Source organism: Rhinatrema bivittatum, chromosome 3, assembly GCF_901001135.1.
Source record: "Rhinatrema bivittatum chromosome 3, aRhiBiv1.1, whole genome shotgun sequence".
Classification (NCBI taxonomy): domain Eukaryota; kingdom Metazoa; phylum Chordata; class Amphibia; order Gymnophiona; family Rhinatrematidae; genus Rhinatrema; species Rhinatrema bivittatum.
In genome coordinates, this window is record NC_042617.1 from 272,020,515 (window position 1) to 272,045,090 (window position 24,576).

At 46.1% G+C, this 24,576-nt stretch overlaps 1 protein-coding gene across 3 annotated transcripts in view; it reads left to right on the top strand.

The window, feature by feature from the left end:
• The window catches only part of CACNB3 (calcium voltage-gated channel auxiliary subunit beta 3), a 122,657-nt gene extending 101,073 nt beyond the window's left edge, over positions 1 to 21,584 (top strand). For all 3 annotated transcript variants that reach the window (XM_029594629.1, XM_029594628.1, XM_029594630.1), the window contains exons 6-13: positions 3,084 to 3,103; positions 3,873 to 3,953; positions 7,545 to 7,603; positions 14,796 to 14,905; positions 15,103 to 15,254; positions 15,756 to 15,851; positions 16,050 to 16,208; positions 16,423 to 21,584. In XM_029594629.1, coding sequence (XP_029450489.1) covers positions 3,084 to 3,103; positions 3,873 to 3,953; positions 7,545 to 7,603; positions 14,796 to 14,905; positions 15,103 to 15,254; positions 15,756 to 15,851; positions 16,050 to 16,208; positions 16,423 to 16,737 — 992 coding nt within the window. In that variant the 3' untranslated portion in view covers positions 16,738 to 21,584. The remainder of the gene's footprint in view (positions 1 to 3,083; positions 3,104 to 3,872; positions 3,954 to 7,544; positions 7,604 to 14,795; positions 14,906 to 15,102; positions 15,255 to 15,755; positions 15,852 to 16,049; positions 16,209 to 16,422) is intronic.
• The last annotated feature ends 2,992 nt before the right edge of the window (positions 21,585 to 24,576 follow it).

A 24,576-nucleotide genomic window follows, 5' to 3' on the forward strand; every position in this document is an offset into this window, starting at 1 on the left:
GACAGTGGACATTTGGTGCAAGGTTTCGTGGTGGTCCTTGAGTTGCGCTACTGCCTCTTGAATTTTGTCACCAAATTGTCCCCTGTGCATGGAAGATCTGCTAACCTGTCCTGGACTTCCTGGCATAAGTCAGAGGGTTTAAGCCATGCCCAGCGCCTGGCGCTTATTCCTGCCACTGATACTCTGGAGGCAGTGTCTAAGATATAAACGCTGCTCTGACCTCATGTTTCCCAGCATCGAGTCCCTTCTGGAGGATGGTAGACTGGAATTCTTCAGGCAGGGTCTCAGTGAAGTCTTGGACTTGTTTCCAGAGATTTCTGGTGTATTGCGTTATGTATAGCTGGTAGGCTGCTATACGTGCCATAAGCATAGATCCCTGGAAAAATCTTCGGCCGAAGGTGTCCAAGGACTTCTGCTCTTTGCCAGGAGGGGCAGAAGAGTGAGGCCGGGATCTCTTAGCCTTTTTCTGGGCAGATTCCACCACTACGGAGTGGTGGGGTAGTTGGCTCTTTTGAAAACCTGGAGCTGACTGAACCAGATATGTATCGTCGGTTTTCCTGTTGACTGGTGGCACTGTTCCAGGGTGTTCCCAGGTATGGTGTAAGAGGTCAAGTAGAACTTCATGGACCGGAATTGCCATTACCTCTTTGGGGGCATCCACGAATTGAAGCATTTCCAGCATTTTATGCCTGGCATCCTCCTCTTTTTGCAATTTAAAGGGCATGGTTTCAGACATCTTCTTTATAAAGTTGGCAAATGATAGGTCCTCCACAGGGGAGCGGCGTCTTTCTTCCGGGGGTGAAGGCTCTGACAGACGGTCTTCAGATTCTTGAGATTCAGAGGAATCATCACCCCAAGGGTCGTATGGTGGGTCTCCTCCACCTTGCGGGTCTTCCGATGGATGCAGAAGTCCAAGTCCAGCTGGATGAGGAGGTGGCACCGATGGAAAATGTGGAGGCACTGAGATAGAGGAGGAGGCGGCACCGAGGATGGTGGTGGTGGTACCGATGGCATTGGTGTTTGATGGATGTCGGGGTACAAGCAAACCCGATGGACCAGGCATCGGCTCTGGCATCGGCGGCTCCCGGAGAAGAGAAGAAGCACGATCTGGTTCTTCATCATCCGAAGATAGAGGAATTGGGATCTATGCCGGAGGAGGGATCGATGGTTGCTGAGGTGCCGCTGGTCCGAAAGGAACGGACACCAATGGAAGTGCACCGATCAGGGTGTCCAATCATTCGAGGACTGGATTCAAGATAGTAGGCACCGGATCAGGCGTCGGTATGGGAGTCAGCACCGGCGGTGACTGAAACCCCCGAAGGCCCTGAAGGACTGCCTCTTGGACTATCCGGTCCAATTCCTCCCAGAAGGCTGGTGTTGGAAACACAGTGGCCGGGGTTGGAGGCTAAGTAGGCATTGCTGGAGGGTCCACAGGAACTTGTGGAGTCTCGGCACCTGGCACCATTGCAGATGGAGAACGCCTCGGTGTCGCCGGGTCCAGAGGAGGATGGGGGCTCCTCTCCCCAGGACTTCTTGGACGGCGGCGCAGCCGAGGTCAATGCTGATGGCTTGTCAGTGCCGGCACCGGATGAGGATTCGCATCGGTCCGGTGACAGTGCTTTTCACGATGCTTGGCCTGGTCCTTCTCCGGCACTGAAGATGAGGATGTTGAAGCTTTTGAGCGGGACGATGCCGATGACAGCCTGTCACCGGTGTCTCGGTGTTGAGACGTCGATGGAGAAGGAGTCGAGGATGAAGAAACCTTCCGACTCTGTGTGCTTTTGGCTGGAGTCGATGAAGACGAGCGCTTGGAGACGAACAGGTGCTCCATCTTCTCCAGGTGGGCGTGGCAGCCTTTTGGGTTCATTTGGGCACAACTAGTGCACCATTGGATATCGTGGGAAGGCCCTAAGCATAAGACGCAGACGTCATGAGGGTCCATAATAGACATAGTCCTTGGACACTCGGGGCACTTCTGAAATCCAGTCACCATTTAGAAAAAAGGGGCAGCATGCGGTCGGTGGTTGTCTGGCACCGATAAGAACACTGCCGGGAAGGTTGGCGGTTGATGGGGGTCCCCGGGACGGGGAAAAATTGTTTAAATTTTGAGGATAAAGTTCCGTGAGGAAATAATTGTGAGAAATTCTCAAAGAGCTCCTAAGAACTGCGAGGCAACTGCTGCGCGGAAAAAAAGAGACTGAAGGGGGACCTCTGCCGGATGCAGGGTTAATGCCATGCTAGGCATGCTCAGTGTGCCAGTCAAGGTTCTAGAAACTTTGGCAAAAGTGTTCTGTGATAAGGGTGACATCATCGATGGAGCCCTATGTGAGGACTACCATCCTGCTTGTCCTGGGAGGATGGTGGCTCTCCCCTACAGTCCCTCAATATTCTGGAATAGCTGTTGGGCTTATTTTAAATCATCATTCAGCTACCAACATCCTCCTTCCTCTAGCTACTCATCCTCCAGTAATACATTACATAGTAGTATGAAACCTAACAGAAAACATCCATCTAAAGCGCAGGATAATAAAGAAAGGGTTACTTGAGACTGTACCAACTTCCACTGGATAGGCTGCGGCAAAGCTTTAGAGTCGGGGAGGTAGTGATTATCCAGCTTTTGGTCATGTATAGTCAGTGGCATGACTCATCAAAAGCAGACAGCTTATGATTTCCTTCCGCCAGGGGCACTTTTTCAAAACCTGAAACTGACACTAAGCGTAGACAAATCACGACAGAAAGGCCAAAAAAAAAAAAGACAATGTAGGAGTAGATAGCCTGTCTTTTGAGGCTAGAGGAAGGGCATCACAGTACCCTTGAAATAAGTCAGTGCTGTAGCTTGCAGAAACAGCAGCTGTGGTTTGTTCTCCTTTTACTGTACAGTCTCATCTGATTTTAATCATGTGGTGGTGACACCCTGCGAGCGTACCAGAAGTATTACATGGGCATGACTAGGTCCCAGTCTGAAGAACCTTTGATATCTGGCCGGGAGGCTCTCAGATGCTCTCTTTTTCATCTGCAGTTATGAATCACTTGATTTTAATGTATTGTTTACAAACCTACATTTCTTATTTTTTTCCCAAAAGCTAAACAGAAGCAAAAACAGGTGAGCTATATTTTTGTTTGTTGTTGTTTGAAGGCCACTCTTTGTACATTGATTTCAATGAGTTTTTGCCTTGTGGTTTTATGACAATTTGTTATTTTTCTCTGAGGCCTTTGAAGACACTGAAAAATCTATTGTCAATTCTTTCATCCTTGCACAGTTCTTCAGAAAATGTAGTTTATCATTTGGATGTAAATCATTTCAATCAGTAAATAGGATTTCTCTTATCGTGCTGTCGGTGGCACTCATCCACCTCTCCCCCGAGGAGGGAGGGAAGTGCAGCCTCCAGGGCTTATTAGGTCTGGCATTTCCTGTCTCCTCCAGATTGTGTACATAACCCTGGCTATGACTTCTTCACAGGTCCGAGAGGACTCGAGCCTCAGTGTTCATACTGCTTCATCAGAGGACGGCAGCTTGAGCCTGCCTCCCTACATAGCGTGTTCAGCCTTAGTTTTCTCCCCACATGGAATCCTCAGCAGGCACCAGAACAGAAAGTTCTTCATGGGAGCTGCACAGCAGTATCAGATCTGCAAGCTCTGAGCCTTTTCAGTGCTGGGTGTTTCCTGAACCTCCTTGTAGGAAGGGGGCTGGATCTGGTCTTGCACTCTTCACATTCCGAATTTTGTTTTTCTTGCAGACGTGCCCCCATGCAGTTCTAGTGCACGTGACAGATTCATGGCACCCGTGCACCTTCAGTTAATGCAAATGCTACATTTTCCAATCCTGCCCTATACCATTTACTGAGACGAAGATGTCTGCTTTTCTCCAACAGGCAGAACACATTCCACCCTACGATGTGGTTCCCTCGATGAGGCCTGTGGTGCTGGTGGGACCTTCCCTGAAAGGATATGAGGTATTAAGGCGTTGTGGCTATCCTTCATGCTCTGGAGACAATGCATGCATGTAAACAAATGAACTTTGGGTGTCTGAAGTGTAAAACCGCACCCAATATTCCCGGCCGTGTTCTGCAGTGAAACCCTTTGCTCCCAACCCATTTCTCATCAAAGAGAAAAATGTTGAAGCTGACCTTTTGCTCACAGCGCTCATTGGCTCATAACCTGCTTACTATGTTATCTACAATTCCATGATACATTTTACCTTAATCAGGGAAAATGTTAAACATGTAGCCCTCCCTCCCCACCTTTCCACTTCTCATTGGAGTCTCCTGGACTTTGGCCCACCTCTGAGTAAGTGCCAGGTAGCCCTGGGATCTTTGGGAACATGGACCAGCTAGTCAAGCATATCAAGTCTTGCTGCAACCAGCCATCTGTACCAGAGGGCGAGAGCAGATGCCTAACAAGACGTTAGCATAAGAGACTTTATCAAGGCATTTTTTTTCCCCATTCTGTGTCCATCTTAAAGAAAATCCCTTGATACATAAGAACATAAGAAATTGCCATGCTCGGTCAGACCAAGGGTCCATCAAGCCCAGCATCCTGTTTCCAACAGAGGCCAAACCAGGTCACAAGAACCTGGCAAGTACCCAAACACCAAGAAGATCCCATGCTACAGATACAATTAATAGCAGTGGCTATTCCCTAAGTAAACTTGATTAATAGCCATTAATGGACTTCTCCTCCAAGAACTTATCCAAACCTTTTTTGAACCCAGCTACACTAACTGCCCTAACCACATCCTCTGGCAACAAATTCCAGAGCTTTATTGTGAGTTGAATGAAAAAGAATTTTCTCCGATTAGTCTTAAATGTGCTACTTGCTAACTTCATGGAATGCCCCCTAGTCCTTCTATTATCCGAAAGTGTAAATAACCGATTCACATCTATTCGTTCAAGACCTCTCATGATCTTAAAGATCTCTATCATAGCCCCCCTCAGCTGTCTCTTCTCCAAACTGAACAGCCCTAACCTCTTCAGCCTTTCCTCATAGGGGAGCTGTTCCATCCCCTTTATCATTTTGGTTGCCCTTCTCTGTACCTTCTCCATTGCTATATCTTTTTTGAGATGCGGTGACCAGAATTGTACACAGTATTCAAGGTGCGGTCTCACCATGGAGCAATACAAAGGCATTATGACATTTTCCGTTTTATTAACCATTTCCTTCCTAATAATTCCTAACATTCTGTTTGCTTTTTTGACTGCTGCAGCGCACTGAGCCGACAATTTTAAAGTATTATCCACTAGGATGCCTAGATCTTTTTCCTGGGTGGTAGGCTCCTAATATGGAACCTAACATCGTGTAACTACAGCAAAGGTTATTTTTCCCTATATGCAACACCTTGCACTTGTCCACATTAAATTTCATCTGCCATTAGGATGCCCAATCTTCCAGTCTTGCAAGGTCCTCCTGTAATGTATCACAATCCTCTTGTGATTTAACTACTCTGAATAATTTTGTATCATCCGCAAATTTGATAACCTCTCTCGTCGTATTCTTTTCCAGATCATTTATAAATGTATTGAAAAGCAGCGGTCCAAGTACAGATCCCTGAGGCACTCCACATTTTACCCTTTTCCACTGAGAAAATTGACTATTTAATCCTGCTCTCTGTTTCCTGTCTTTTAACCAGTTTGTAATCCACAAAAGGACATCGCCTCCTATCCCATGACTTTTTAGTTTTGTTAGAAGCCTCTCATGAGGGACTTTATCAAATGCCTTCTGTAAATCCAAATACACTACATCTACCAGTTCAAATTTATCCACGTTTATTAACCCCTTCAAAAAAATGAAGCAGGTTTGATAGGCAAGACTTCCCTTGGGTAAACCCATGTTGACTGTGTTCCATTAAACCATGACTTTCTATATGCTCTATGATTTTGATCTTGAGAATAGTTTCTACTATTTTTCCTGGCACTGAAGTCAGGCTCACTGGTCTATAGTTTCCCGGATCACCCCTGGAGCCCTTTTTAAATATTGGGGTTACATTGGCAACTCTCCAGTCTTCAGGTACAATAGATAATTTTAATGATAGGTTACAAAATTTAACTAATAGATCAGAAATTTCATGTTTGAGTTCCTTCAGTACCCTAGGATGTATACCATCCAGTCCAGGTGATTTGCTACTCTTTAGTTTGTCATTCTGGCCTACTACATCTTCCAGGTTCACAGTGATTTGGTTCAGTTCGTCTGACTCATCACCCTTGAAAACCATCTCTGGAACTGGTATCTCCCCAACATCCTCATTAATAAACACAGAATCAAAGAATTCATTTAGTCTTTCTGCAATGGCCTTATCTTCCCTTTAACCCCTCCGTCATCTAACAGTCCAACGGACTCCCTTCACAGGTTTCAAATGTGCCTAAAAAGCAGATTGTAGTTATCTTGCTTATTTCAGATTTAACAGACCTTCTTCACTTGCCATCTCTAATGTTGCTTGGTCAGTGGATTTTCATAGTAGAAAAGGGCAGAAGTATCAGTGATTGCCCCCACCCCTACAGGAAAAGGGAATTCATTGTGCCTGACCTACCTTAAAACTGGGCTGCTCGGCTAGGAAAGCTACATTTGCTTTCAATGTTCACAGAGTCCTGGTCACCCCTCCCAGCATTGGACTATTCGTCCCTCTGCCCGGGGGGGGGGGGGGCAGCCCAGCCCAGCCTCCCAGGAGTGGAACAGGAATATCATTGTGGCTGTTCTTTCAATCCTAAACCATTGATCAGCAGACCACATTTTTAACCTTTGAAAACCACATATTCCTCATAGAGAAGAAGGGATGAGAGAAGGCGACTCCTGTTTCTAGGTTTCTGAATTTTGTGCCTCATTTAAAAGAGGAGATTGTGAGGAGTCACCAGTACAGGTTTCCCTCTTTCTGCTCTTTTTGTCCCCATGGATGGTGAGCTTGCTATCATTGGGCAGCTTTTGCACAGCCAACACTTCCTTTTTTTTTCTAATATTTTTTATTAAGACAAGTATAGATATAACACAACAATTAGATGGTATAACAGGCATGACAAAACTTGCCTTAAATACAATTCCTTCCATCCCCTCTTGAATTCCCCACCTTCCCCCCCCCCCCCCCCCCTCCGATTACTATCATATTATAAAACATCACAAAGTCTAGGCCTGTTTTTTCATTAATCCACTGACAAGGTATTAGAGAGGTGCTAGTTAATTGGAGTTTCGACTCGATGATCATACCATAGAATAAACAAGTTTCAAGATTCATTTAAAATAGTATTAACCGTAATGAACCCATTTTTTCAAGTGCCAGGAGCAACAATATAATACAATCCCGTATGAGACAAATATAATCTGTTATACTCATTACATCTATTATTATCTTTTCCCTTTGCTCTGATGCGCAGCCAACACTTCCTGAGCAATAATTTACCCTGCCCTCTGTGAGTCTGTCCATGCAATGTGCATTCAAACCCAAGAACTTACAACTGCCTTCGTGGCTTTTCCTCCCTACCTCCTTGCCTTGGCATTGTTTCTCATGCTGTCATGTTTCCATGTCTTTCCTCCTTTCCCTCTCTCCTCCTCTCCCTCAGGTGACTGACATGATGCAGAAAGCTCTCTTTGACTTCCTGAAGCACAGATTCGATGGCAGGTGAGATGATCCCATCCTCCTGGTCTCGGGTGCTGGCGGCCTGGACATTGATCCTCAGGCATGGGAGGCGCTCCATAGGAAAATTGGTTCTTACCTGCTAATTTTCGTTCCTGTAGTACCACAGATCAGTCCAGACTCCTGGCAGCAGATGGAAACAGAGAAAGTTTTACTGGTGCCAGCTACAGTTCCTCAGTATTGACCTGTACCCAAGCACAAAAAAATTTGTAACAACATCAATGAACTTAACAAATTTAGAAAAACTTTTACAACAAGCCTGTATTCCATACCATGAAAAAACTGTATTCTTTATTAATAAACTTCAGCTGAGCAGATGACTCTCCACCTCCACAGATTGGGCAGGTTCTGGGCTGATCCATGGTAATACAGGAACGAAAATTAGCAGGTAAGAACCTATTTTCCTTTCCTTGTATGTACCCGGATCAGTCCAGACTCCTGGGATGTACCAAAGCTCACTACTTAGGGTGGGACCTGGAGAGTCCCATTTGCAAGACACTCTTGCCAAGTGACGCAAGTCTCCGGATCCCCCAATCCAGAGAATAATGCCTTGCAAAGGTATGCAGTGACTTCCAAAGTCGCCGCCCTACAAATTTCCTGCAGCAAAAGCAACTGAGCCTCTCTCCATGATGCCACCTGAGAACACATTAAGTGCGCTCTCAAACCTTCAGGCACCTGACCCCGCTTGAGAATGTATGTCGACCCAATAGCCTCGAGCCACCGCACAATGGTAGCCTTGGAAGCCTGGGAACCTTTCTTCGAACCACTACATAAATCAAAATGATGGGTAGACTTCCTAAAATCATTTGTTACCTTGAGATATCTCAGCAAAGCCCTGCGGACATCCAAAAGTTTAAGCTCCCGTGCATGAGGCATGGAAGAATCCAACTCTGGAAAGGCCGGAAGCTCCACCGTCTAATGCACATGAAACGATATCGTCTTCGGTAAAAATGAGGGTACCATCCATAAGGACACTCCTGAGTCTGAAATCTGTAGAAATGGATCAAGGCAAGACAAAGCCTGCAACTCAGAAACTCTCCTAGCTGAGCAAATGGCCACTAGAAAAACCACCTTTAGGGTCAAATCCTTAAGCATCGCTCTCCGGAGAGGTTCAAAAGGCACCTCACACAAACCTCTGAGAACAAGATTAAGATTCCAATATGGACAAACTCTCCTCCATGGAGGATGCAAATTCTTAGCTCCACAAAGAAATCTAACCACATCAGGATGAGAAGACAGCGTGCAACCTTCTACTTTACCTCGCAGGCAAGCAAGAGCTGCTACCTGGGCCCTAAGAGAGCTGAAAGCCAAGCCCTTGACCAAACCTTCCTGAAGAAAGGATAAAACCTGAGATATTGAAGAACATAAGGTCTGCATTCCCATTAGCTATACATCAGGACTCAAAAACCTTCCAGACCCTCACATACGACAACGAAGTAGATGTCTGTCTAGACTGAAGAAGAGTAGCAATGACCGGCTCTGGATATCCTCTGCATCTCAAACACCGCCTCTTAAAAGCCAAGCCGCTAGACAAAAACTAGCGGCCTGCTCTGAAAATATGGTGCCCTGATGAAGAAGGCCTGAAAGATGACTGAAGCTTAATGGCCCATCCTCTGCTAAGTTGACCAGATTCGCGAACCATGGCTGACATGGCAACTCCGGGGCTACCAACGCCACTTCGCTTGGGTGTCTCTCTATTTGACGCAACACCTTGCCTACCAGAGGCCAAAGGGGAAATACGTAAAGCAGAACCTCCCGAGGTCAGGGTAGCACCAGAGTGTCGGCTCCCTTGGCCCCATACTCTCGTCTTTGACTGTAAAACTGAGCCACTTTCACATTGAGATGAGTCACCATTAGATCCACATGGGGACAGCCCCACCTCTCACGGATGAGCTGCATCACTGTCTTGGACAGCTCCCACTCCCCCAGATCTAGTAAACTGCGACTTAGAAAATCCGCTTGGACGTTTTTGACCCTTACGATGTGTGAAGCTGCTATCTACTCCAAGTGTTGCTCTGCCCAACGGATTAGCTCCTGGGTCACCACTCGAATCTTTTGGTTCCTCGCTGCCGATTGATGTAGGCTATTGTCTGACAAGACCCTCACAAACTGGCCTTGTATCAAAGGTAGAAATGCAAGTAATGCTAACCTCACTGCTCTGGTCTCTAACTGATTGATAGACTAAGAGGCTTCCATTGCGGACCAAGTGCCCTGGGCCGACTGCCACTGATATACTGCTCCCTATCCAGAGAGACTGGTATCAATAGTGAGAATTACCCAATCTGGGACCTCCAGTTCATCATCACAAACTAGATTAGACATTAGCTGCTACCAAGACAGACTGTCCCGTGCATAACCCTTGAGAGACAAGTGAAGATGAAATTCCTCCAAGAGTGGATTCCATTGTGCTAACAATGCTCTCTGCAGTGGTTTCATATGTGCAAAGGCCCATGGCACCAACCCCAGTGTTGAAGCTATCAAGCCCAGAACCTGAAAATAATCCTAGACTCTGGGTACCTGTAACTCCAACAAGTGCCGGATTTGACTTTACAACTTGCAAACTTGCTCTTCCGTCAGAAACACCTTTCCTTTCCATGTCTTGAACCGAGCTCCCAAATACTCAAGGGTCTGAGACGGAACCAGGTGGCTCTTTGCTAAATTCACCACCCAGCCTAAAGATTCCAGAGTATTTATCACTTTCTGCACTGAACTTCAACAACCGTCCTCCAACTTTGCCCTGATGAGCCATCATCCAAGTAAGGGTGCACCAGCACTCCCTCGCGCCATAATGCCATAATCACCACCATTACCTTGGTGAATGTGTGTGGTGCCATGGCCAACCCAAAAGGAAGAGCCTGAAACTGGAAATGCTGTCCCAGCACCATGATCCACAGAAACCGCTGGTCATCCGGGCGAATGGGAATATGCAGGTACGCCTCCGTCAGATCCAAAGAAGCCAGAAACTCTTCCTTGCGCACTGCTGCAATTACCGACCTCAGGGTCTCCATCTAGAACCTACTGCCACATTTACTCGCTTCAAGTCCAGAATCGGGCGGAAAGTGCCTTCCTTCTTTGGAATGACAAAGTAAATGAAATACTTTCCTTCGCCCTGGGGAACTGGAATCACTGCCCCTAACCTCTGCAACCAGTCTGTCTCTCGCACCATCTGTCACTTTCCCAGCAACCTGCTGGGGGAGACCAGAAACAAGTTGTGAATGGGCTGAGCAAATTCTAATGCGTAACCATCTCTTACAACACTGAGGATCCATTGATCCTGAGTGATTTTCGCCCACTCCCCATAAAACCGTGCTAGGTGACCCCCCTATACAGGGAACGACAGAGTGGACCTGCCTCACCTCATTGGGAGGATTTAGCCCCTGTAGCTCCACCTCCTGTGGAAGTTCTGAAGGGCCTCCTGCCTCCTCGAAAGGACTGTCTCCAGGACTGACCTCAAGGAGCAAACTGTTTCTGTAAAGCTGGGTCTCCTCTTACAGGACGAGACCCCCTAATGTCCTGAAAATGCAACCGAGTCTGAAAGAACTGCCTGCCCTTAGGCTTGTCCTCTGGCAACTTATGCACCTTATTCTCTCCCAGATCTTTCATCAACTGCTCCAGGTGCTTTCCAAACAAAAGGCATCCCTTAGATGACACATCCGCCAACCAGTTACGCAGCCATAACAACTATCTGGCTGACACTGTGGATCCCATAATGCAAGACAAAATTCTCACCAAGATATACAAGGCATCCACAATGTAGGCCACCATTGCCTCTAAACGCTCAGCTTTATCTGCCTTGACACCAGACTTCGCCTGTACATCCTGAAGTTACTGCACCCAATGCAGACAAGGTCTTTGCATGAAACTGGAGCAGATGGCTGCTTGCAAGCCCCTGGGCCAACACCTCAAAAATCCTCAAGGTGAATCTCCAGCTTTCGATCCTGCACATCCTTCAAAGCCGTGGAACCCGCAACCGGGATAGTCATCTTTTTTGTGACCGCCGACACCGCAGCATCCACCTATGGAAGGGCAAACAGCTCCAACATCTGCTCAGGCAAAGGATAAAGCTTTCCCATCACCCTCCCCCCTCTTAAGCTAGTGTCGGGAGCTCCCCACTCCCAATCCACCAGTTTCTTTACTGACTTATGATAGGGGAAGGCTCTCGTGGGACCCCTAAGCCCATCCAGAACCGGGTCCGCCCCTTCCATGTCCAAGCCTTCTTGGGGAATCTTCAGCCCAAGCTCCTCTAGGACCTGAGGAATCAAAGGACCTAATTCCTCCCTATGGAACAATTGGACCACCTTGGGGTCATCCCCCTTAGAACTTCTTCCAGATCGTCCCCTAGAACCGTGCCGGCCATGTACAGATCAACCCCCTAGTCCTGCAACATTAAAGCCTCTGGATCTCCGGAAGCTCCCTCTGATGTGACTAACTCATCCGAGTCCTCGCCAGCTGGAGCAGGACCCAGTAAGCGCTGAACCATGAAAGGCCTCTTTTCTTCCGCTTCTGCCCAGGACTAGAACCCAAGCCCAGACCCACAGGAGGATAAGGCTGAGTCCCCAACCCTGCCTGTTAAGCTAAATACATTTCATGTAGAAGCAAGATAAAACCAGCTGAAAAAGGCCAAGGAGCAGCAGGTAACTGATGGGACCCAGCCAGAGAGGGGCCAGGCATAGGCAACTACCTCATCTATCCTCCCCTGCTCCTCCCCGGAGCTCACGCAGACCGAGGAAAGCCTCAGGGGAGAATCCCCCCCCCCCCCATCAGTACCACATGCTAATTCAAAATGGCTGCCGTTCCTGCACAGACGGAAAAAGAGGACCTGATCCGCTCTGAAATCCAGCGTGCAGAGATAGCCACTGCGGGAGGGCTTGTACGCCCTCCTACAACGTTTAGTCTCCACCAAGCCCTCTGACAGCCCTTCTCCCCCCAAAACACAAGCAGCACCAAGTCCCAAGCAGCTCAGGCGCAGCACACTGAGCTGTGCACTATAACACTACAGCGGGAAATCCCCTTACCGACGACCTCAACAGAGAAAAGAGCATCACTTAGAGCTCTCAGGCCTCCCACGTCATACCTCAGCCCCTCTGGCTCCAGAATCTAACTACTTTTTTTTTTTTTTTTAACTTTAATAAATCTGACACAAAAAACTCCCTCAGCATGGAAGACAAAGCTGTCCAGCACTACAGGAGGATCAGCCTGTTTCAAAAAGAAGAGGTACACTGACAAAACCCAGCTGCCCTGACCTACAGCCACCTTAGCAGCCTCATGAAGGGAAGGGATCTGACCACCAGATTTATACCCCACGGAACAATGGAGAAGCATACACAAGGGTCACTGACCCCCGAGCTCATCCACCTCAACCAGACAGGGAAGGATCCACCAGGACCCAAACCCCCCCCCCCCCCGGGAGGAAGGCTCAAAAAACTAAAGTACTCTCCAAACTGCAGAACTGCAGGTTTTGCACCATCCACCATCTGCTGGAGACAGAGAAATACCGAGGAACTGCAGGTGGCACCAGGGATTATGCAGCAGTGTCAGTAAAACTTTCTCTCTCTCCATCTGCTGGCAGGGATGCATAAACCCAGGAGTCTGGACTGATCTGGGTACGTACAGGGAACTCTTGTTCTCTCTTTTTCAGACTTTCCTGCTTTCAGAAGCCCTTTTCCTGCAAGACTCCCCCACTATGGGAGATGTCATCATCTGTCTCTGACTTTCTTTTGCATGCTCCTTTCCTACTCTTTTCTAAGCATTCTCCTGCCTCATGCCTGAATCTCGCTGGCTAGCCCTTTTCTGCGCAGGAGGCAGGGGTTACTACCACTTTCTCACTTCAGTTTTGCCCCATCCCCTGCTCCCCTCTGCGCTCGCAGTAGTGCTCCCACCTGTCAGTCCAGGTTCTGGCACCCCGAGCTCTTTTGTTATGGCATCAGCCTTGGGCGCATAGCATGAAGAGAATCTCATTCGTGTTTTACCCCCCACAAACCCATGCCAATCATCCAGTCATGGGGACTCTCAAGAATATTCCTAAACAAATGACACAGCTCTACCAAATTTATTTTATTGTAGTGCATCACCTCGCTATAGAAAGCTTTAAGTTAGGCCTATGAGCACACCACAGGCACAACATCCTCGGATGATAGTGCCAGGTCATCTGTAATGCAGGTACTACTGGACCATTTCTGAGTGAATGAATGTAGATCTCCTGAGGGTGGATTATGTCAGGTCTCCCATGGATAGAGGGTACCAGGGTCCCTGTAAGTATATGGTGTTGGGCCACCCTGTTTGCATGATAATGGATTTACCATAGGTGGGTAATGCTGAATCATCTGTGGGCAGATAATGCCAAGTGATCTGTGGGTGTATGCTACCATCCTATAATACAGGGGTGGCCAACTCAGGTCCTTGAGAATCACAAACAGGCCAGGTTTTCAGGATATCTACAATGAATATGGATGAGATTTGCATGCAATGGAGGCAGTGTGCATGCAAATCTATTTAATTAATATTAATTGTGGATATCCAGAGAACCTGGTCTGTTTGTGGCTCTCGAAGACCTGAGTTGGCCACCCCTACTATCGGCAATATAAAGCTGTGCTTCCCAAACCTGTCCTGGGGAGCCCACAGCCAGGCGGGTTTTCAGGATATCCACAATGAATATGCAGGGGATTAATTTGCATGTGCTGAGTCTCCATGGCACGTACATTAATCTCATGCATATTCATTGTGGATATCCTTAAAACCCAACTGGCTCTGGGGTCCCCAGGACAGGTTTGGGGGAAGCCCTGCTATAAAGAAAAATCACCAGCTATTTGCATGGCCCCAAAGTTCCCAATTTAGTTTTGCTGCAGCTAACTGAAAACCCTCTGTGATGGTTTAGTAACAACTAAGCTGCAAGACAAAAAAAACAAACAGAATAACCAAAAACAATTCTCTTATCTACAATTGTACAGTAACATAATTATACCTTGATCTCTGTCCTTATATCTGCTCCATAATTAAGGAGCATCACTGCCAAGGACAACAGTAGTCCGGTATATGGAAGCTTGACCAGTAGAATTTCCAGATTTCCAAAACGCGAGACTCGATTCTAGCAAACGAATCCAGGATGAGTTAGGGAGGGGAGGTGCGGCTGACTGGCTTCATTTCCAGTGCCATTTCTTTGACTGTTTGTTTTTCTCAGGATTTCTATCACCCGGGTAACGGCTGACCTTTCTCTAGCCAAACGTTCGGTCCTTAATAACCCAGGCAAGCGGGCCATCATTGAGCGCTCCACTACCCGATCCAGCATTGGTGAGTTTCCGGCATACTGGCATGGCACAGCTGAGAAGACAGCACAATTGTTGGTTATTCTAGCTGCGATTGTGTTTCAGATTTGCCCATGCTGGCCATTTAACTAAGACCGAAGGCCGTTCTAAAGGCTACTCCAACCATACTTTGAGAAAAGTGAATGCCATCCTAACCACCTACTTATTTTAATCCTTCCACAGCTGAAGTACAAAGTGAAATTGAAAGGATCTTTGAGTTGGCAAAGACGCTCCAGCTGGTGATTCTGGACGCTGACACAATCAACCATCCAGCCCAGTTGGCTAAAACCTCCCTGGCACCAATCATTGTGTATGTTAAGGTATCTTCGCCAAAGGTGAGCAAAGGAGAACACCCAAACCCTACCACCAATAGTTTTATGTTACAAGCTGCATACATTTTAATTTGTAAAGGTTTTCTCTTGTTAGTGGGGACAGTGACCCAGCAGTGTGCAAGGTGGTAGAATTTCATTTTATGGTATTATGCAGGACTGAGGCTTTGGTGGTGGTGCTGGGCTAAAGGCTGGAGCTGTGGAGATTGTACAAGGCTGTAAGCTAGAACCTGTCTGTAAGGCTGGGAGCTGATGCATGAGGTTGCTGCAGAGCTGGATTCTGGTGCCATAGGGTCTATGCAAACCTGGTAGTTGTGCAATGGCTGTGTGTACGGAGCTGTTGGCAGGTGGGGGGGGGGGGGAGGGATTGGTGCAGGGCTGGGAATTGGAGCAGTGAGTCTGCATAGGGCTGGGCATTAGTGCCATGAGGTCAGTGCAGAGAGCTTGCTGAGAGTTTGCATAAGCTTTGAGATATTCATGGGTTACTTCTGTGCATTTTTCTTACAGGTATTGCAGAGGCTAATTAAATCCCGAGGAAAGTCCCAGGTTAAACATCTCAATGTTCAGATGATGGCAGCAGATAAACTCGTGCAATGCCCTCCAGTGAGTAGAAAACACAAATCCCCACTTGCCCCAGCTTCAGATTCCCACCTCGTCTCTCTCCTTCATGCAGGAGTCTTATCCCCTCACTCCCTAACACAGGGCTATAACATCCCTTTCTTCTTAGCTCAGGAGTCTTACCCCCTTTTATGTCCTGGACTTGTGGGTCACACCCTGTATGGTATTCTCATTCTCTTCCAGGAAATGTTTGATGTTATCCTGGATGAGAACCAGCTAGAGGATGCCTGTGAGCACCTGGCTGAGTACATGGAGGTTTACTGGCGGGCAACACACCATCCTTTGCACCCACCCGTTGGACAGAGCCTAATGACACCACCCTCCACCATTCCAGGGTTGCAGGTACCAACCACAGCTCCCTACTTGTCTTGATTCTACAGCACTCTAATTTTTGCAATTAAAATGCATTGAGAGAGCTCTGTTTAAGTAGCTTCTGCTCACACATTGATACATTTCAGAATCCACTCCTGTTCTTTCCAAGAGTTAAAAAGCAGAGCTGTGATAAATGAGATGATAAACTATTCTTGTACCCTTCTCTTTGTGCTTCCACTAACAGAACCAGCAGTTAATGGGAGACAGAGTCAGTGAGCACTCCCCGCTGGAACGAGACAGCTTGATGCAATCAGACGAAGCCAGTGAGACGTCTCGTAAGACATGGACTGTCTCCTCCCAGCGAAGTTCTCGCCACTTAGAAGACGAGTACCCTGATGCCTATCAAGACCTGTACCAGCCACACAGGCATCACAACAGCGGGCTCCACAGTACCAATGGGCACGATTCCCAGGACCGGCTACTTGAGCGAGACTCAGAACAGAACCACAACGACAGGAACTGGCAGCGGAACCGACCGTGGCCCAAGGACAATTACTGACAGAGACCCCGCCCTCCCCCCACTCGTGACCCCAACTCCTCACTCCCCTCTCCCTGCCCCTATCCAACATGCTGATCAGAGAGGGAAGAGTCACAAATCGGGGAATAAGATCACCACTCCATGCATTTGCATCCCGTTTCCCCCCTTTATCTTCTGCAGAAGTCCAGAAGCAAAGGTGGGCTGGAAAAATACAGTGGCTAGTCCCAGGCTTAGGACGCATCCATTCTTGGCAGGTAAAGAAGAAGGGCAGAACCCAGCATTCTTGGCATGGATGACCTGCCTCTGCCATCGCTGGAGAAGGTATTAAACCCATCTCCTGCTCTCTCTGCACAGTGCTGAGATTATGAGGGGACAAAGCTTTGGAAGCTTTACGTAAGTAAGCATTGACAGTGTGAAATAAAAAGCACAAGGAAACATTCCATAGGGAGTATTCCCAGTAATAGCCACTCCTAGCATTACCAAGTGGTTTTGTTTACCTTTGAAGGTTTGCTTTGGTGACTGCAGTGTTTGTTTCCCCAGTTTCTAGGATAATTTGTGAGCATTTCCAAAGTTCAAGAATTTTGCTCAAGGCCTCTTGCTTGGCTTGGAGATTCCAGGAAAAAAAAAAAGCTAGAAAGCAGCAGTTAATTCTGAAAACGTCAACCTGAGGCTGGAGCCTTGGAGAGAATGTTTCCCCTTTTCTTGATGGAGAATGTCGTTAATGCTAGTGCAGTGAACATGTTAACATTTTAGACTGGAGGTAAGGCAGCACTAGTCCTGCAAATGTGAAAAACAGCTGAACAGGAGGAAAGATTCCCAGTGAAAGCCAAGCACTGCTCCCCACTGCAGCCACCATTCCAACTCTATAAAAGCATCAATTAACCTTTCCCAACATATCAGCTGGAGCTATTCCAGTCTGTCTGTGGCCTACTGCCCCCAGGGTGTTCTGGGTAAACACATCTTCCACTCTTCTTCCCCCACAGGGGTGGGTTGTTTTTTTTTTTAGTTTGGGTAGTTCAGGAGAGGCAAACACGGGTCAGTCAGACAATGGACAATCTAAAATCAAGCCCAGTGTCCCTTCCAGTGCACACACACGCATTTTATTCATAGGGGTGGATTCTAGTTGAAGGTGTACTTGTAATTCTAAGCTTAACTGAAGCCTGAAGGACTGTGAAGAAGCTGAATGGACTGAGCAGGCAGCACGGTGGCATCCGCTGGGGCCGGTGAGCTCCCCTTGAAGCAAGAGGCTTTTATACGTGATCTTTACATAGACCTTGGAACTAGCAATGTTGGCATTCTCAATTCATTCTGCTTTTCCTTTCGCATCAAGTAAGGACAGTTTGTTTGCAAAATCTACCCACTTTTAGTTGACAATATGTACAGGTAGAGAGGAAGACATACAATTGTATTTCAATCCACATTCTAAAACATCCAGTCAGTTACATATGCTCTCCCGCCATTTCCAGAAATGCTCTCACCTCCTCTGTCCCCTCGTGGACAGATCACATCATTCAGCCTCGCTGACACATCATGGGGCACAATGGGCTGAATCACTTTAATACACAGTGCCTGAATCTCTGGCTCGGGAAGTGCAGGCTTACACAAGCACTTTAATCTCCCAGCTAATTGCCATGCTTAATCTTCCTCCAATACCTGGCCATCAACTATGGAGATGGAAACCTCATTCTGTCATTAGCTGCAGCTTCTTGAAGAAAAAAAAAAATTATTATATACATAAAACCAGATCAGCCAAAACCTTCACGTTACTAAAGGGCTTCATGCAACAGTCATTGCCTTTCAAATTAAGACAGAGCACAAATCTTAACATGCCGAAGACAATATAAGCCTGCAGCTATACAAACCACTGCCTAGTCTATCAATATTAGCTTACTAAGCTAAAAGGTGCTCTCAGGAATGGCCCTTCTGCTGTAAGAGCAGGCATCAGACACAAGGACCGCACAAAGCCAGGCCCTCCTACTATTACTGAAAGATGAACCTCCAGCACCAGCTATAGCCCACAATAAGAAATTGAGAAACATTCAGCCAGTTGAGCAGTGTGATAAGCTGGAGAGCTTTCTAGGACACATCCTTCCCTTTCCAGTCTTTTTTTCCTTCCCCCAAAACAGCTTCTTGCAACCCAGTTATGTTTTGTTTTTTTTCAGTCTAAAGTCTCTCTCACCCATGCAGACTGTACAGAGCAAAACCCACACCCAGCATGTTTTTAGATCTTGAACAGTTTGAACACATTATTGAGGTAGAAGTCAAACCGATGTTACTTAGAAATTAAAACCATGTGCACTTATGTATCCAATAAGCTGTGTATAAATGGAAAACCCATTCTCTCTGGTCGCAGCAGCCTGGTAACCCAGGAATTGGCTCAGAAAAGCCATTTTGTAGCAACAAGAGCATCAGGCAACAGCTCTCAACAAATCCTGACTTTTTAAAAATTCACTCTTTTTTTGTTGTTGGTTTTTTTTAAGTGTGTTCAAATACTGGTGTGATTCTTACCTTTCTTAAGATTAAGGGGGGGAAAAAAAACCCCTATTATACCTAAACATTCAGGAGCAGACACTTTGTGTTGGGGTATGGCCCTTTTTCTTAGAGGGCAGTAGCTAGGAATGAGGTGTATGGAATTAGCATGGTTGAACTGTAAGTAGCATGATCTCCCATTACAGTGCCATGGACACAGGGGTCATGGCATGACTTCCTGCTTTGCCAGTGCAACTTCATACAAGCGTGCCACCCAGGCCCTTTATGCTTCCTTTACTCCCCCACTGCAGTTCAGTCTTGGCCTTGTCACTTTAGATGTTGGGGATGGGAATGTGAAAATCGTGCCCAGACACTCTAGGATGGCATGGAGTTTGGAGGGTAAGAGCTTCTCAGGCATTCACACCCCCCCCCCCCCCCCCCCCCCATCCCCATATCTTGGGAAATCAGTAGAGTGGACCACATGTTTCTGTCATAGTCACATCGCTGTCTCTAAGTAATGGCCATGCAGTAGGAAAATGATCAGATGAAAACCAACATTGAGTCTTCATTATTGAACTCTACCACCTTGCACACTGCTGGGTCACTGTCCCCACTAACAAGAGAAAACCTTTACAAATTAAAATGTACGCAGCTTGTAACATAAAACCAGAAGATGATGCCTTAGGCAATACCTCTTCTGCAGGCCTGAAATACTGCGAGCCAACAGTACATGATACCACTCACGTGAAAGGTTTCTGTAGAAATTAAAGAGCACAAAGTTGCTAATCAGTAGGGTCCAAAGAAAAACATTTACATAGTGGGGTGTTATGGGCTGTTTTCCTCAGTGTATGTGAACATACAGACAGATATACCATACACACACATTTCCTACCTTCTCTCCTCCAAACCACTTGTTCTTTGGCAAAGTCAACATTTTCATGCTTTATAACTGTCTAACCCCGACTATCCCCCAAGTATGCTGAATATCTTCAATCCACACAGCCCAGATCAGCTCAGCTTCACTTCAACAATCACACTACTCTGTATAGCATATATAACACACACATGTAAACTATATCTTTTGAGAATCAGAGGGCTAAGGAATTTATCCTCACCAGATAGGGAGCATCTCTACTGAAACCAGTAATGGCAAGCGTATATGCAATCGATAAACTCTCAAGTCATACAAACATCAGATTCACAATGGCAGTTTTGCAGCATCCCATTGAATCTGAGCAGAATGGTCTAGGGACCACCTACAGCATGAATAGTTTCCATATTCTCACCATATATGTGTTTAGTTACTAAATGCCTTTGATGCATTTGACAGCAGCAGTTTCTTATTTATTTCATGGGCTGTTAATAAGAAACATTAGCCTATACCTTGCTTACAACAGTGAGCATGGAAAAATAAGGTTCTAACAGCTAATTTTCTATCCTTGAGTCCTACCAGACCAGTTTTTCTCTCCTACCAGCAGATTAAGAAAGAGATGAACTAGTTTGCTGACATCATTCTATATAGGATCCATGCTACTTGCAGCTGACCAGTATTTCTGTATCAAAGCAATGAGTCCTGTTGTGTAGTCTTTTTTTTTTTGTTTAATCTAAGGTGGTATTCTCCACAATGAACATGACACTGAACCTCACAGCAACAAAGAGGTCTAAAATCATACAATAAACTCCAGAAATCCAAAACCACTTAACTTAAAAAAAAACTCTGAAAACAAGTTGAATAACAACCCAAGTGGGGATCCTGGACTGATCTTGAACTCAAGGAAAGAAAATTAGAAGGTTAAGACCAAGTAGTTCCTTTCTTATCGTCCCGCCAGACTAGTCCAGATGCATGGGAGGTACTCAAGCAACCCCTACATAAATGGAATTCTAGTGAGTTCTTAAGATGCTCACACCAAAGGCTATAGCCTCCCTAGCACAAATGTCTAAATGGAAATCTTAGAAAAGGAGTGCAAGGAGGCCCAAGTTGCTGCCTTACATATCTCCTCCAATGGGATCAAATGGTTCTGCCCAGGAAACCACTACAGCTCTGGTCAAATACACTCCGAGTTCCCTAGAAACTGCCAGGCCCTTTGAGATATAGGAAGAGCCTATAGCCTACTTGACCCACTGAGTTATCATAGCCTTTGAAGAAGTTTCACCTCTCTTTGGCCAACAAAGAGAATAAACAGCAATCCAACCTCCTGAAGGCACTTGTGACCTTTATGTACAACAGTAAACTCTTATTCATGTCTAGGGGGCAAATTATCATCTTGAAGGATAGCAAGGAGACTATTTGACTAGTATGAAATGGAGACACCACCTTAGATTTAAAAAAAAAAAAAAGACTACACAACAGGGCCTGAAACTCCAAAATGCTTCTCTGAGCAGATCACAATGAGGAAAAATGAACATAAGCGTAAGATCCTTGTTTAGATCACCCCTAGTGGGTTCGAATGGAGCAGCCCAAAGAGCATGAAGAATCAAACAGATGCCTTAATCCTTTTGGGAAACACAAAATATCCAGAAGAGATGATAGAAACATTTCTTGAATCTGACCCTTGAAACAGGCAATTGCCAATACTTGTACCTTGAGGGAATTCAATGCCAATCCTTTCTGCAACCCATTTTAAAAAAAAGGACAGGATCAACAGAACCCCTCTCCTGGCACAGCATGCCTCAAACACCTTCCATACCTTGACATAAGCCAAGGCAGTGGACTTATCGTGTGCCTGTTTATCAGGGTGGATATAACGTCCTCTAACCCCAGTTCCACAGCTTTCTCCCGTCAATAGCCATGTGGAAAGAAAACATGGAGCTGGATCCTCTAAGCAAATTAGACCCTGGAGCAAGAGACCTTTAGCTTGCAGGAATCTCAAGGGTTCTCCAACCCTTAGCCTCGTCAGATCTGTGTATTAAGGCCACCTGGGCCAATCCGGAGCCACCAGGACTACCCGAACCAGATGAGCTCCAAATTTCTGAAGAACTCTTCCTAATGGCTAGAGCAGAAGGACATGAATTAGCCATTGAGGGAAGCCATGGCTGAGAAACCTAAGGACCCTGCATGCCTCTGAATAGCTAAGAGGCCCATCATTGGTTTGCCCCACCTGTCCACAATTAATGCCAAGGCCAAGCCTGCCTGCTTCCACGTCCCCACATGTGGCAACTCAGATGATCCACATGAACATTCACCATTTCCATTATGTAAGCTGTGGAAAACAATGATTTCAAATGATTCGCTTCCCACCTGAGCATGGGACCCACTTTCAGGGCTACCTGAAGCCTCTTGGAGCCTTCCTGTTGGTTCACATATGCCATCTCTGTGGCTTTATCCAAAATAATGTGTACTGCCTTTCCTCGGGCCATTGACGAGTAGGAGCTCAGCATTTTTGGAATATGAGATTTATGATGTTAGTAGTTATAGGAGGTTCAATTATGTGGTTTTATAGAATTGTTCTGGGAAGGGTTTTTTGGAAGGCATTTGACAAAATCCCTCATAAGAAACTCTTCAGGAAATTGGGAGATCATAGGATCAGAGGTAGTATCCTATTGTGGATTGGTTTCTGACTAAAAGACAGGAAACAAAGGATTGGACTATATGGTGAGTTTTCCAAATGGAGTAAGGTTGTTAGTGGAGTGCCCCAGGGGTCTGTATTGGGACCTGTGCTATTTAGCATATTCATAAATGATCTACAGAAAGGAACAACTGAGTCAGTTGACCAAATCTATAGATGACATAAAATTGTTTCATGTCGTTAAAAAAGCAGCAGATTGGGAAGAACTGCAGGAGGACCTTGTAAGACTAGGAGACTGAACTTCTAAATGGCAGATGCAATTTAATGTGGACAAGTGCAAAGAAATGCACAGAGGGAAAAATATTCCCAACTACAGGTACATGATGCTGGGTTCCGTGTTAGGAGTTACTACCCAGAAAAAAGTCCTTGTGGACAATACCTTGAAATCTTTGACTCAAGTGTGCAGCAACAATTAAAATGTTAGGAATTATTTGGAAAAGAATAAAGAACAAAACTGAGAATACCATATTACCTTTGCATACATCGATGGTGCAACTACACCTTGAATATTGTGTGCAGTTCTGGTCTCCCCACCTGAAAAAAAGACATTGCAGACATAGAAAAGGCAAAAAAGAGTATGGAAAAGCTCCTCTAGGCTTTTTGGCTTGGAAAAAAGATGACTGAGAAGGGATGTGATTGAAATTTATAAAATCATGAATTGGATGGAATAGGTAACATAGTAATATTGTATTGTTGGCAGAAAAAGACCAAATGGTCCATCCAGCAAACTTCCCAAGGCAGCAACTGCTGCTCCATATAGGCTACCACTAAATGTCCACCAAGAGCAGTAATTGCTGCTCCATCCCATGTGTTTGTTAAGGATAGTAACTGCTGCTCCGTGCAGGTTACCCCCATGCCTTATGTTAAGAATAGTATACTTACAAACAAGACCAAGCAATTGTCAAACCCATAACAAAATTACTGCAATAATTTTACATGGTGAGCAGCCTTTCTGATAATTCAGACAATGCTGAATTATCAGGAACAGTTATTTACCCTTTCAAACAACACTAGGACTAGGAGACACTCCATGAAACTAGCAAGTGGCAAATTTAAACAAATTGTAGTAAGTATTTTTTCACTCGGCGCACAATCAAGCTATGGATTCTGTAGCTGGAAGACGTAATCAAGTCAACTAACATAGTGGGATTCAAAAGAGGTTTGGACAAGTTCCTGAAAGAAAAATCCATAAATGATTATTAGCCAGGTAGACTTGGTAAAATCAGTGCTTATTCCCGGGAGTGAAATACAAGAAACAGATCAACCATTGGGGATCTTCTGGGTACTTGGGATGCGGACTGGCCATTGTCAGAAACAGAATGCTGGGCTTGATGGGCCTTGGTTTGACTGAGCATGGCACTTCTTATGTTCTTATTGGCAAGAACTCCCATAAGACATTCCCTATGGTCTTCATCTCCAAATGGTTGATCGAGCACCTCACCTCTGTGATATTCCAAAGTCTTTGTGCCATCTGCTCCTGAGAATGTGCTCTCCAGCCACTCAGACTGACATCTGTAGTCACTATGAACCAAGATTGTGATTCCAAGTTCACACCCATCTTCAGGTTCCACTCTGAGAGTTAGCAGACTAAGCTGTGCCTGGCTTTGCCCTGATGCAGTAGCCTCACCTCGAAATCCTGACTTAGCCCTTCAGTATGAAAGAAGAAACCTTTGCAATAGACTCATATATACTCCAGCCTATAGGAACAGGTCCAAAGTTGCTGCCATGGACCCCAGTACCTGAAAATAATCCCAGGCCCTGAGAGTCCGCTTCTCCAACCAATTTTGGATCTGAGCACAGATCTTAGAAATCCTTTCCACTGCCA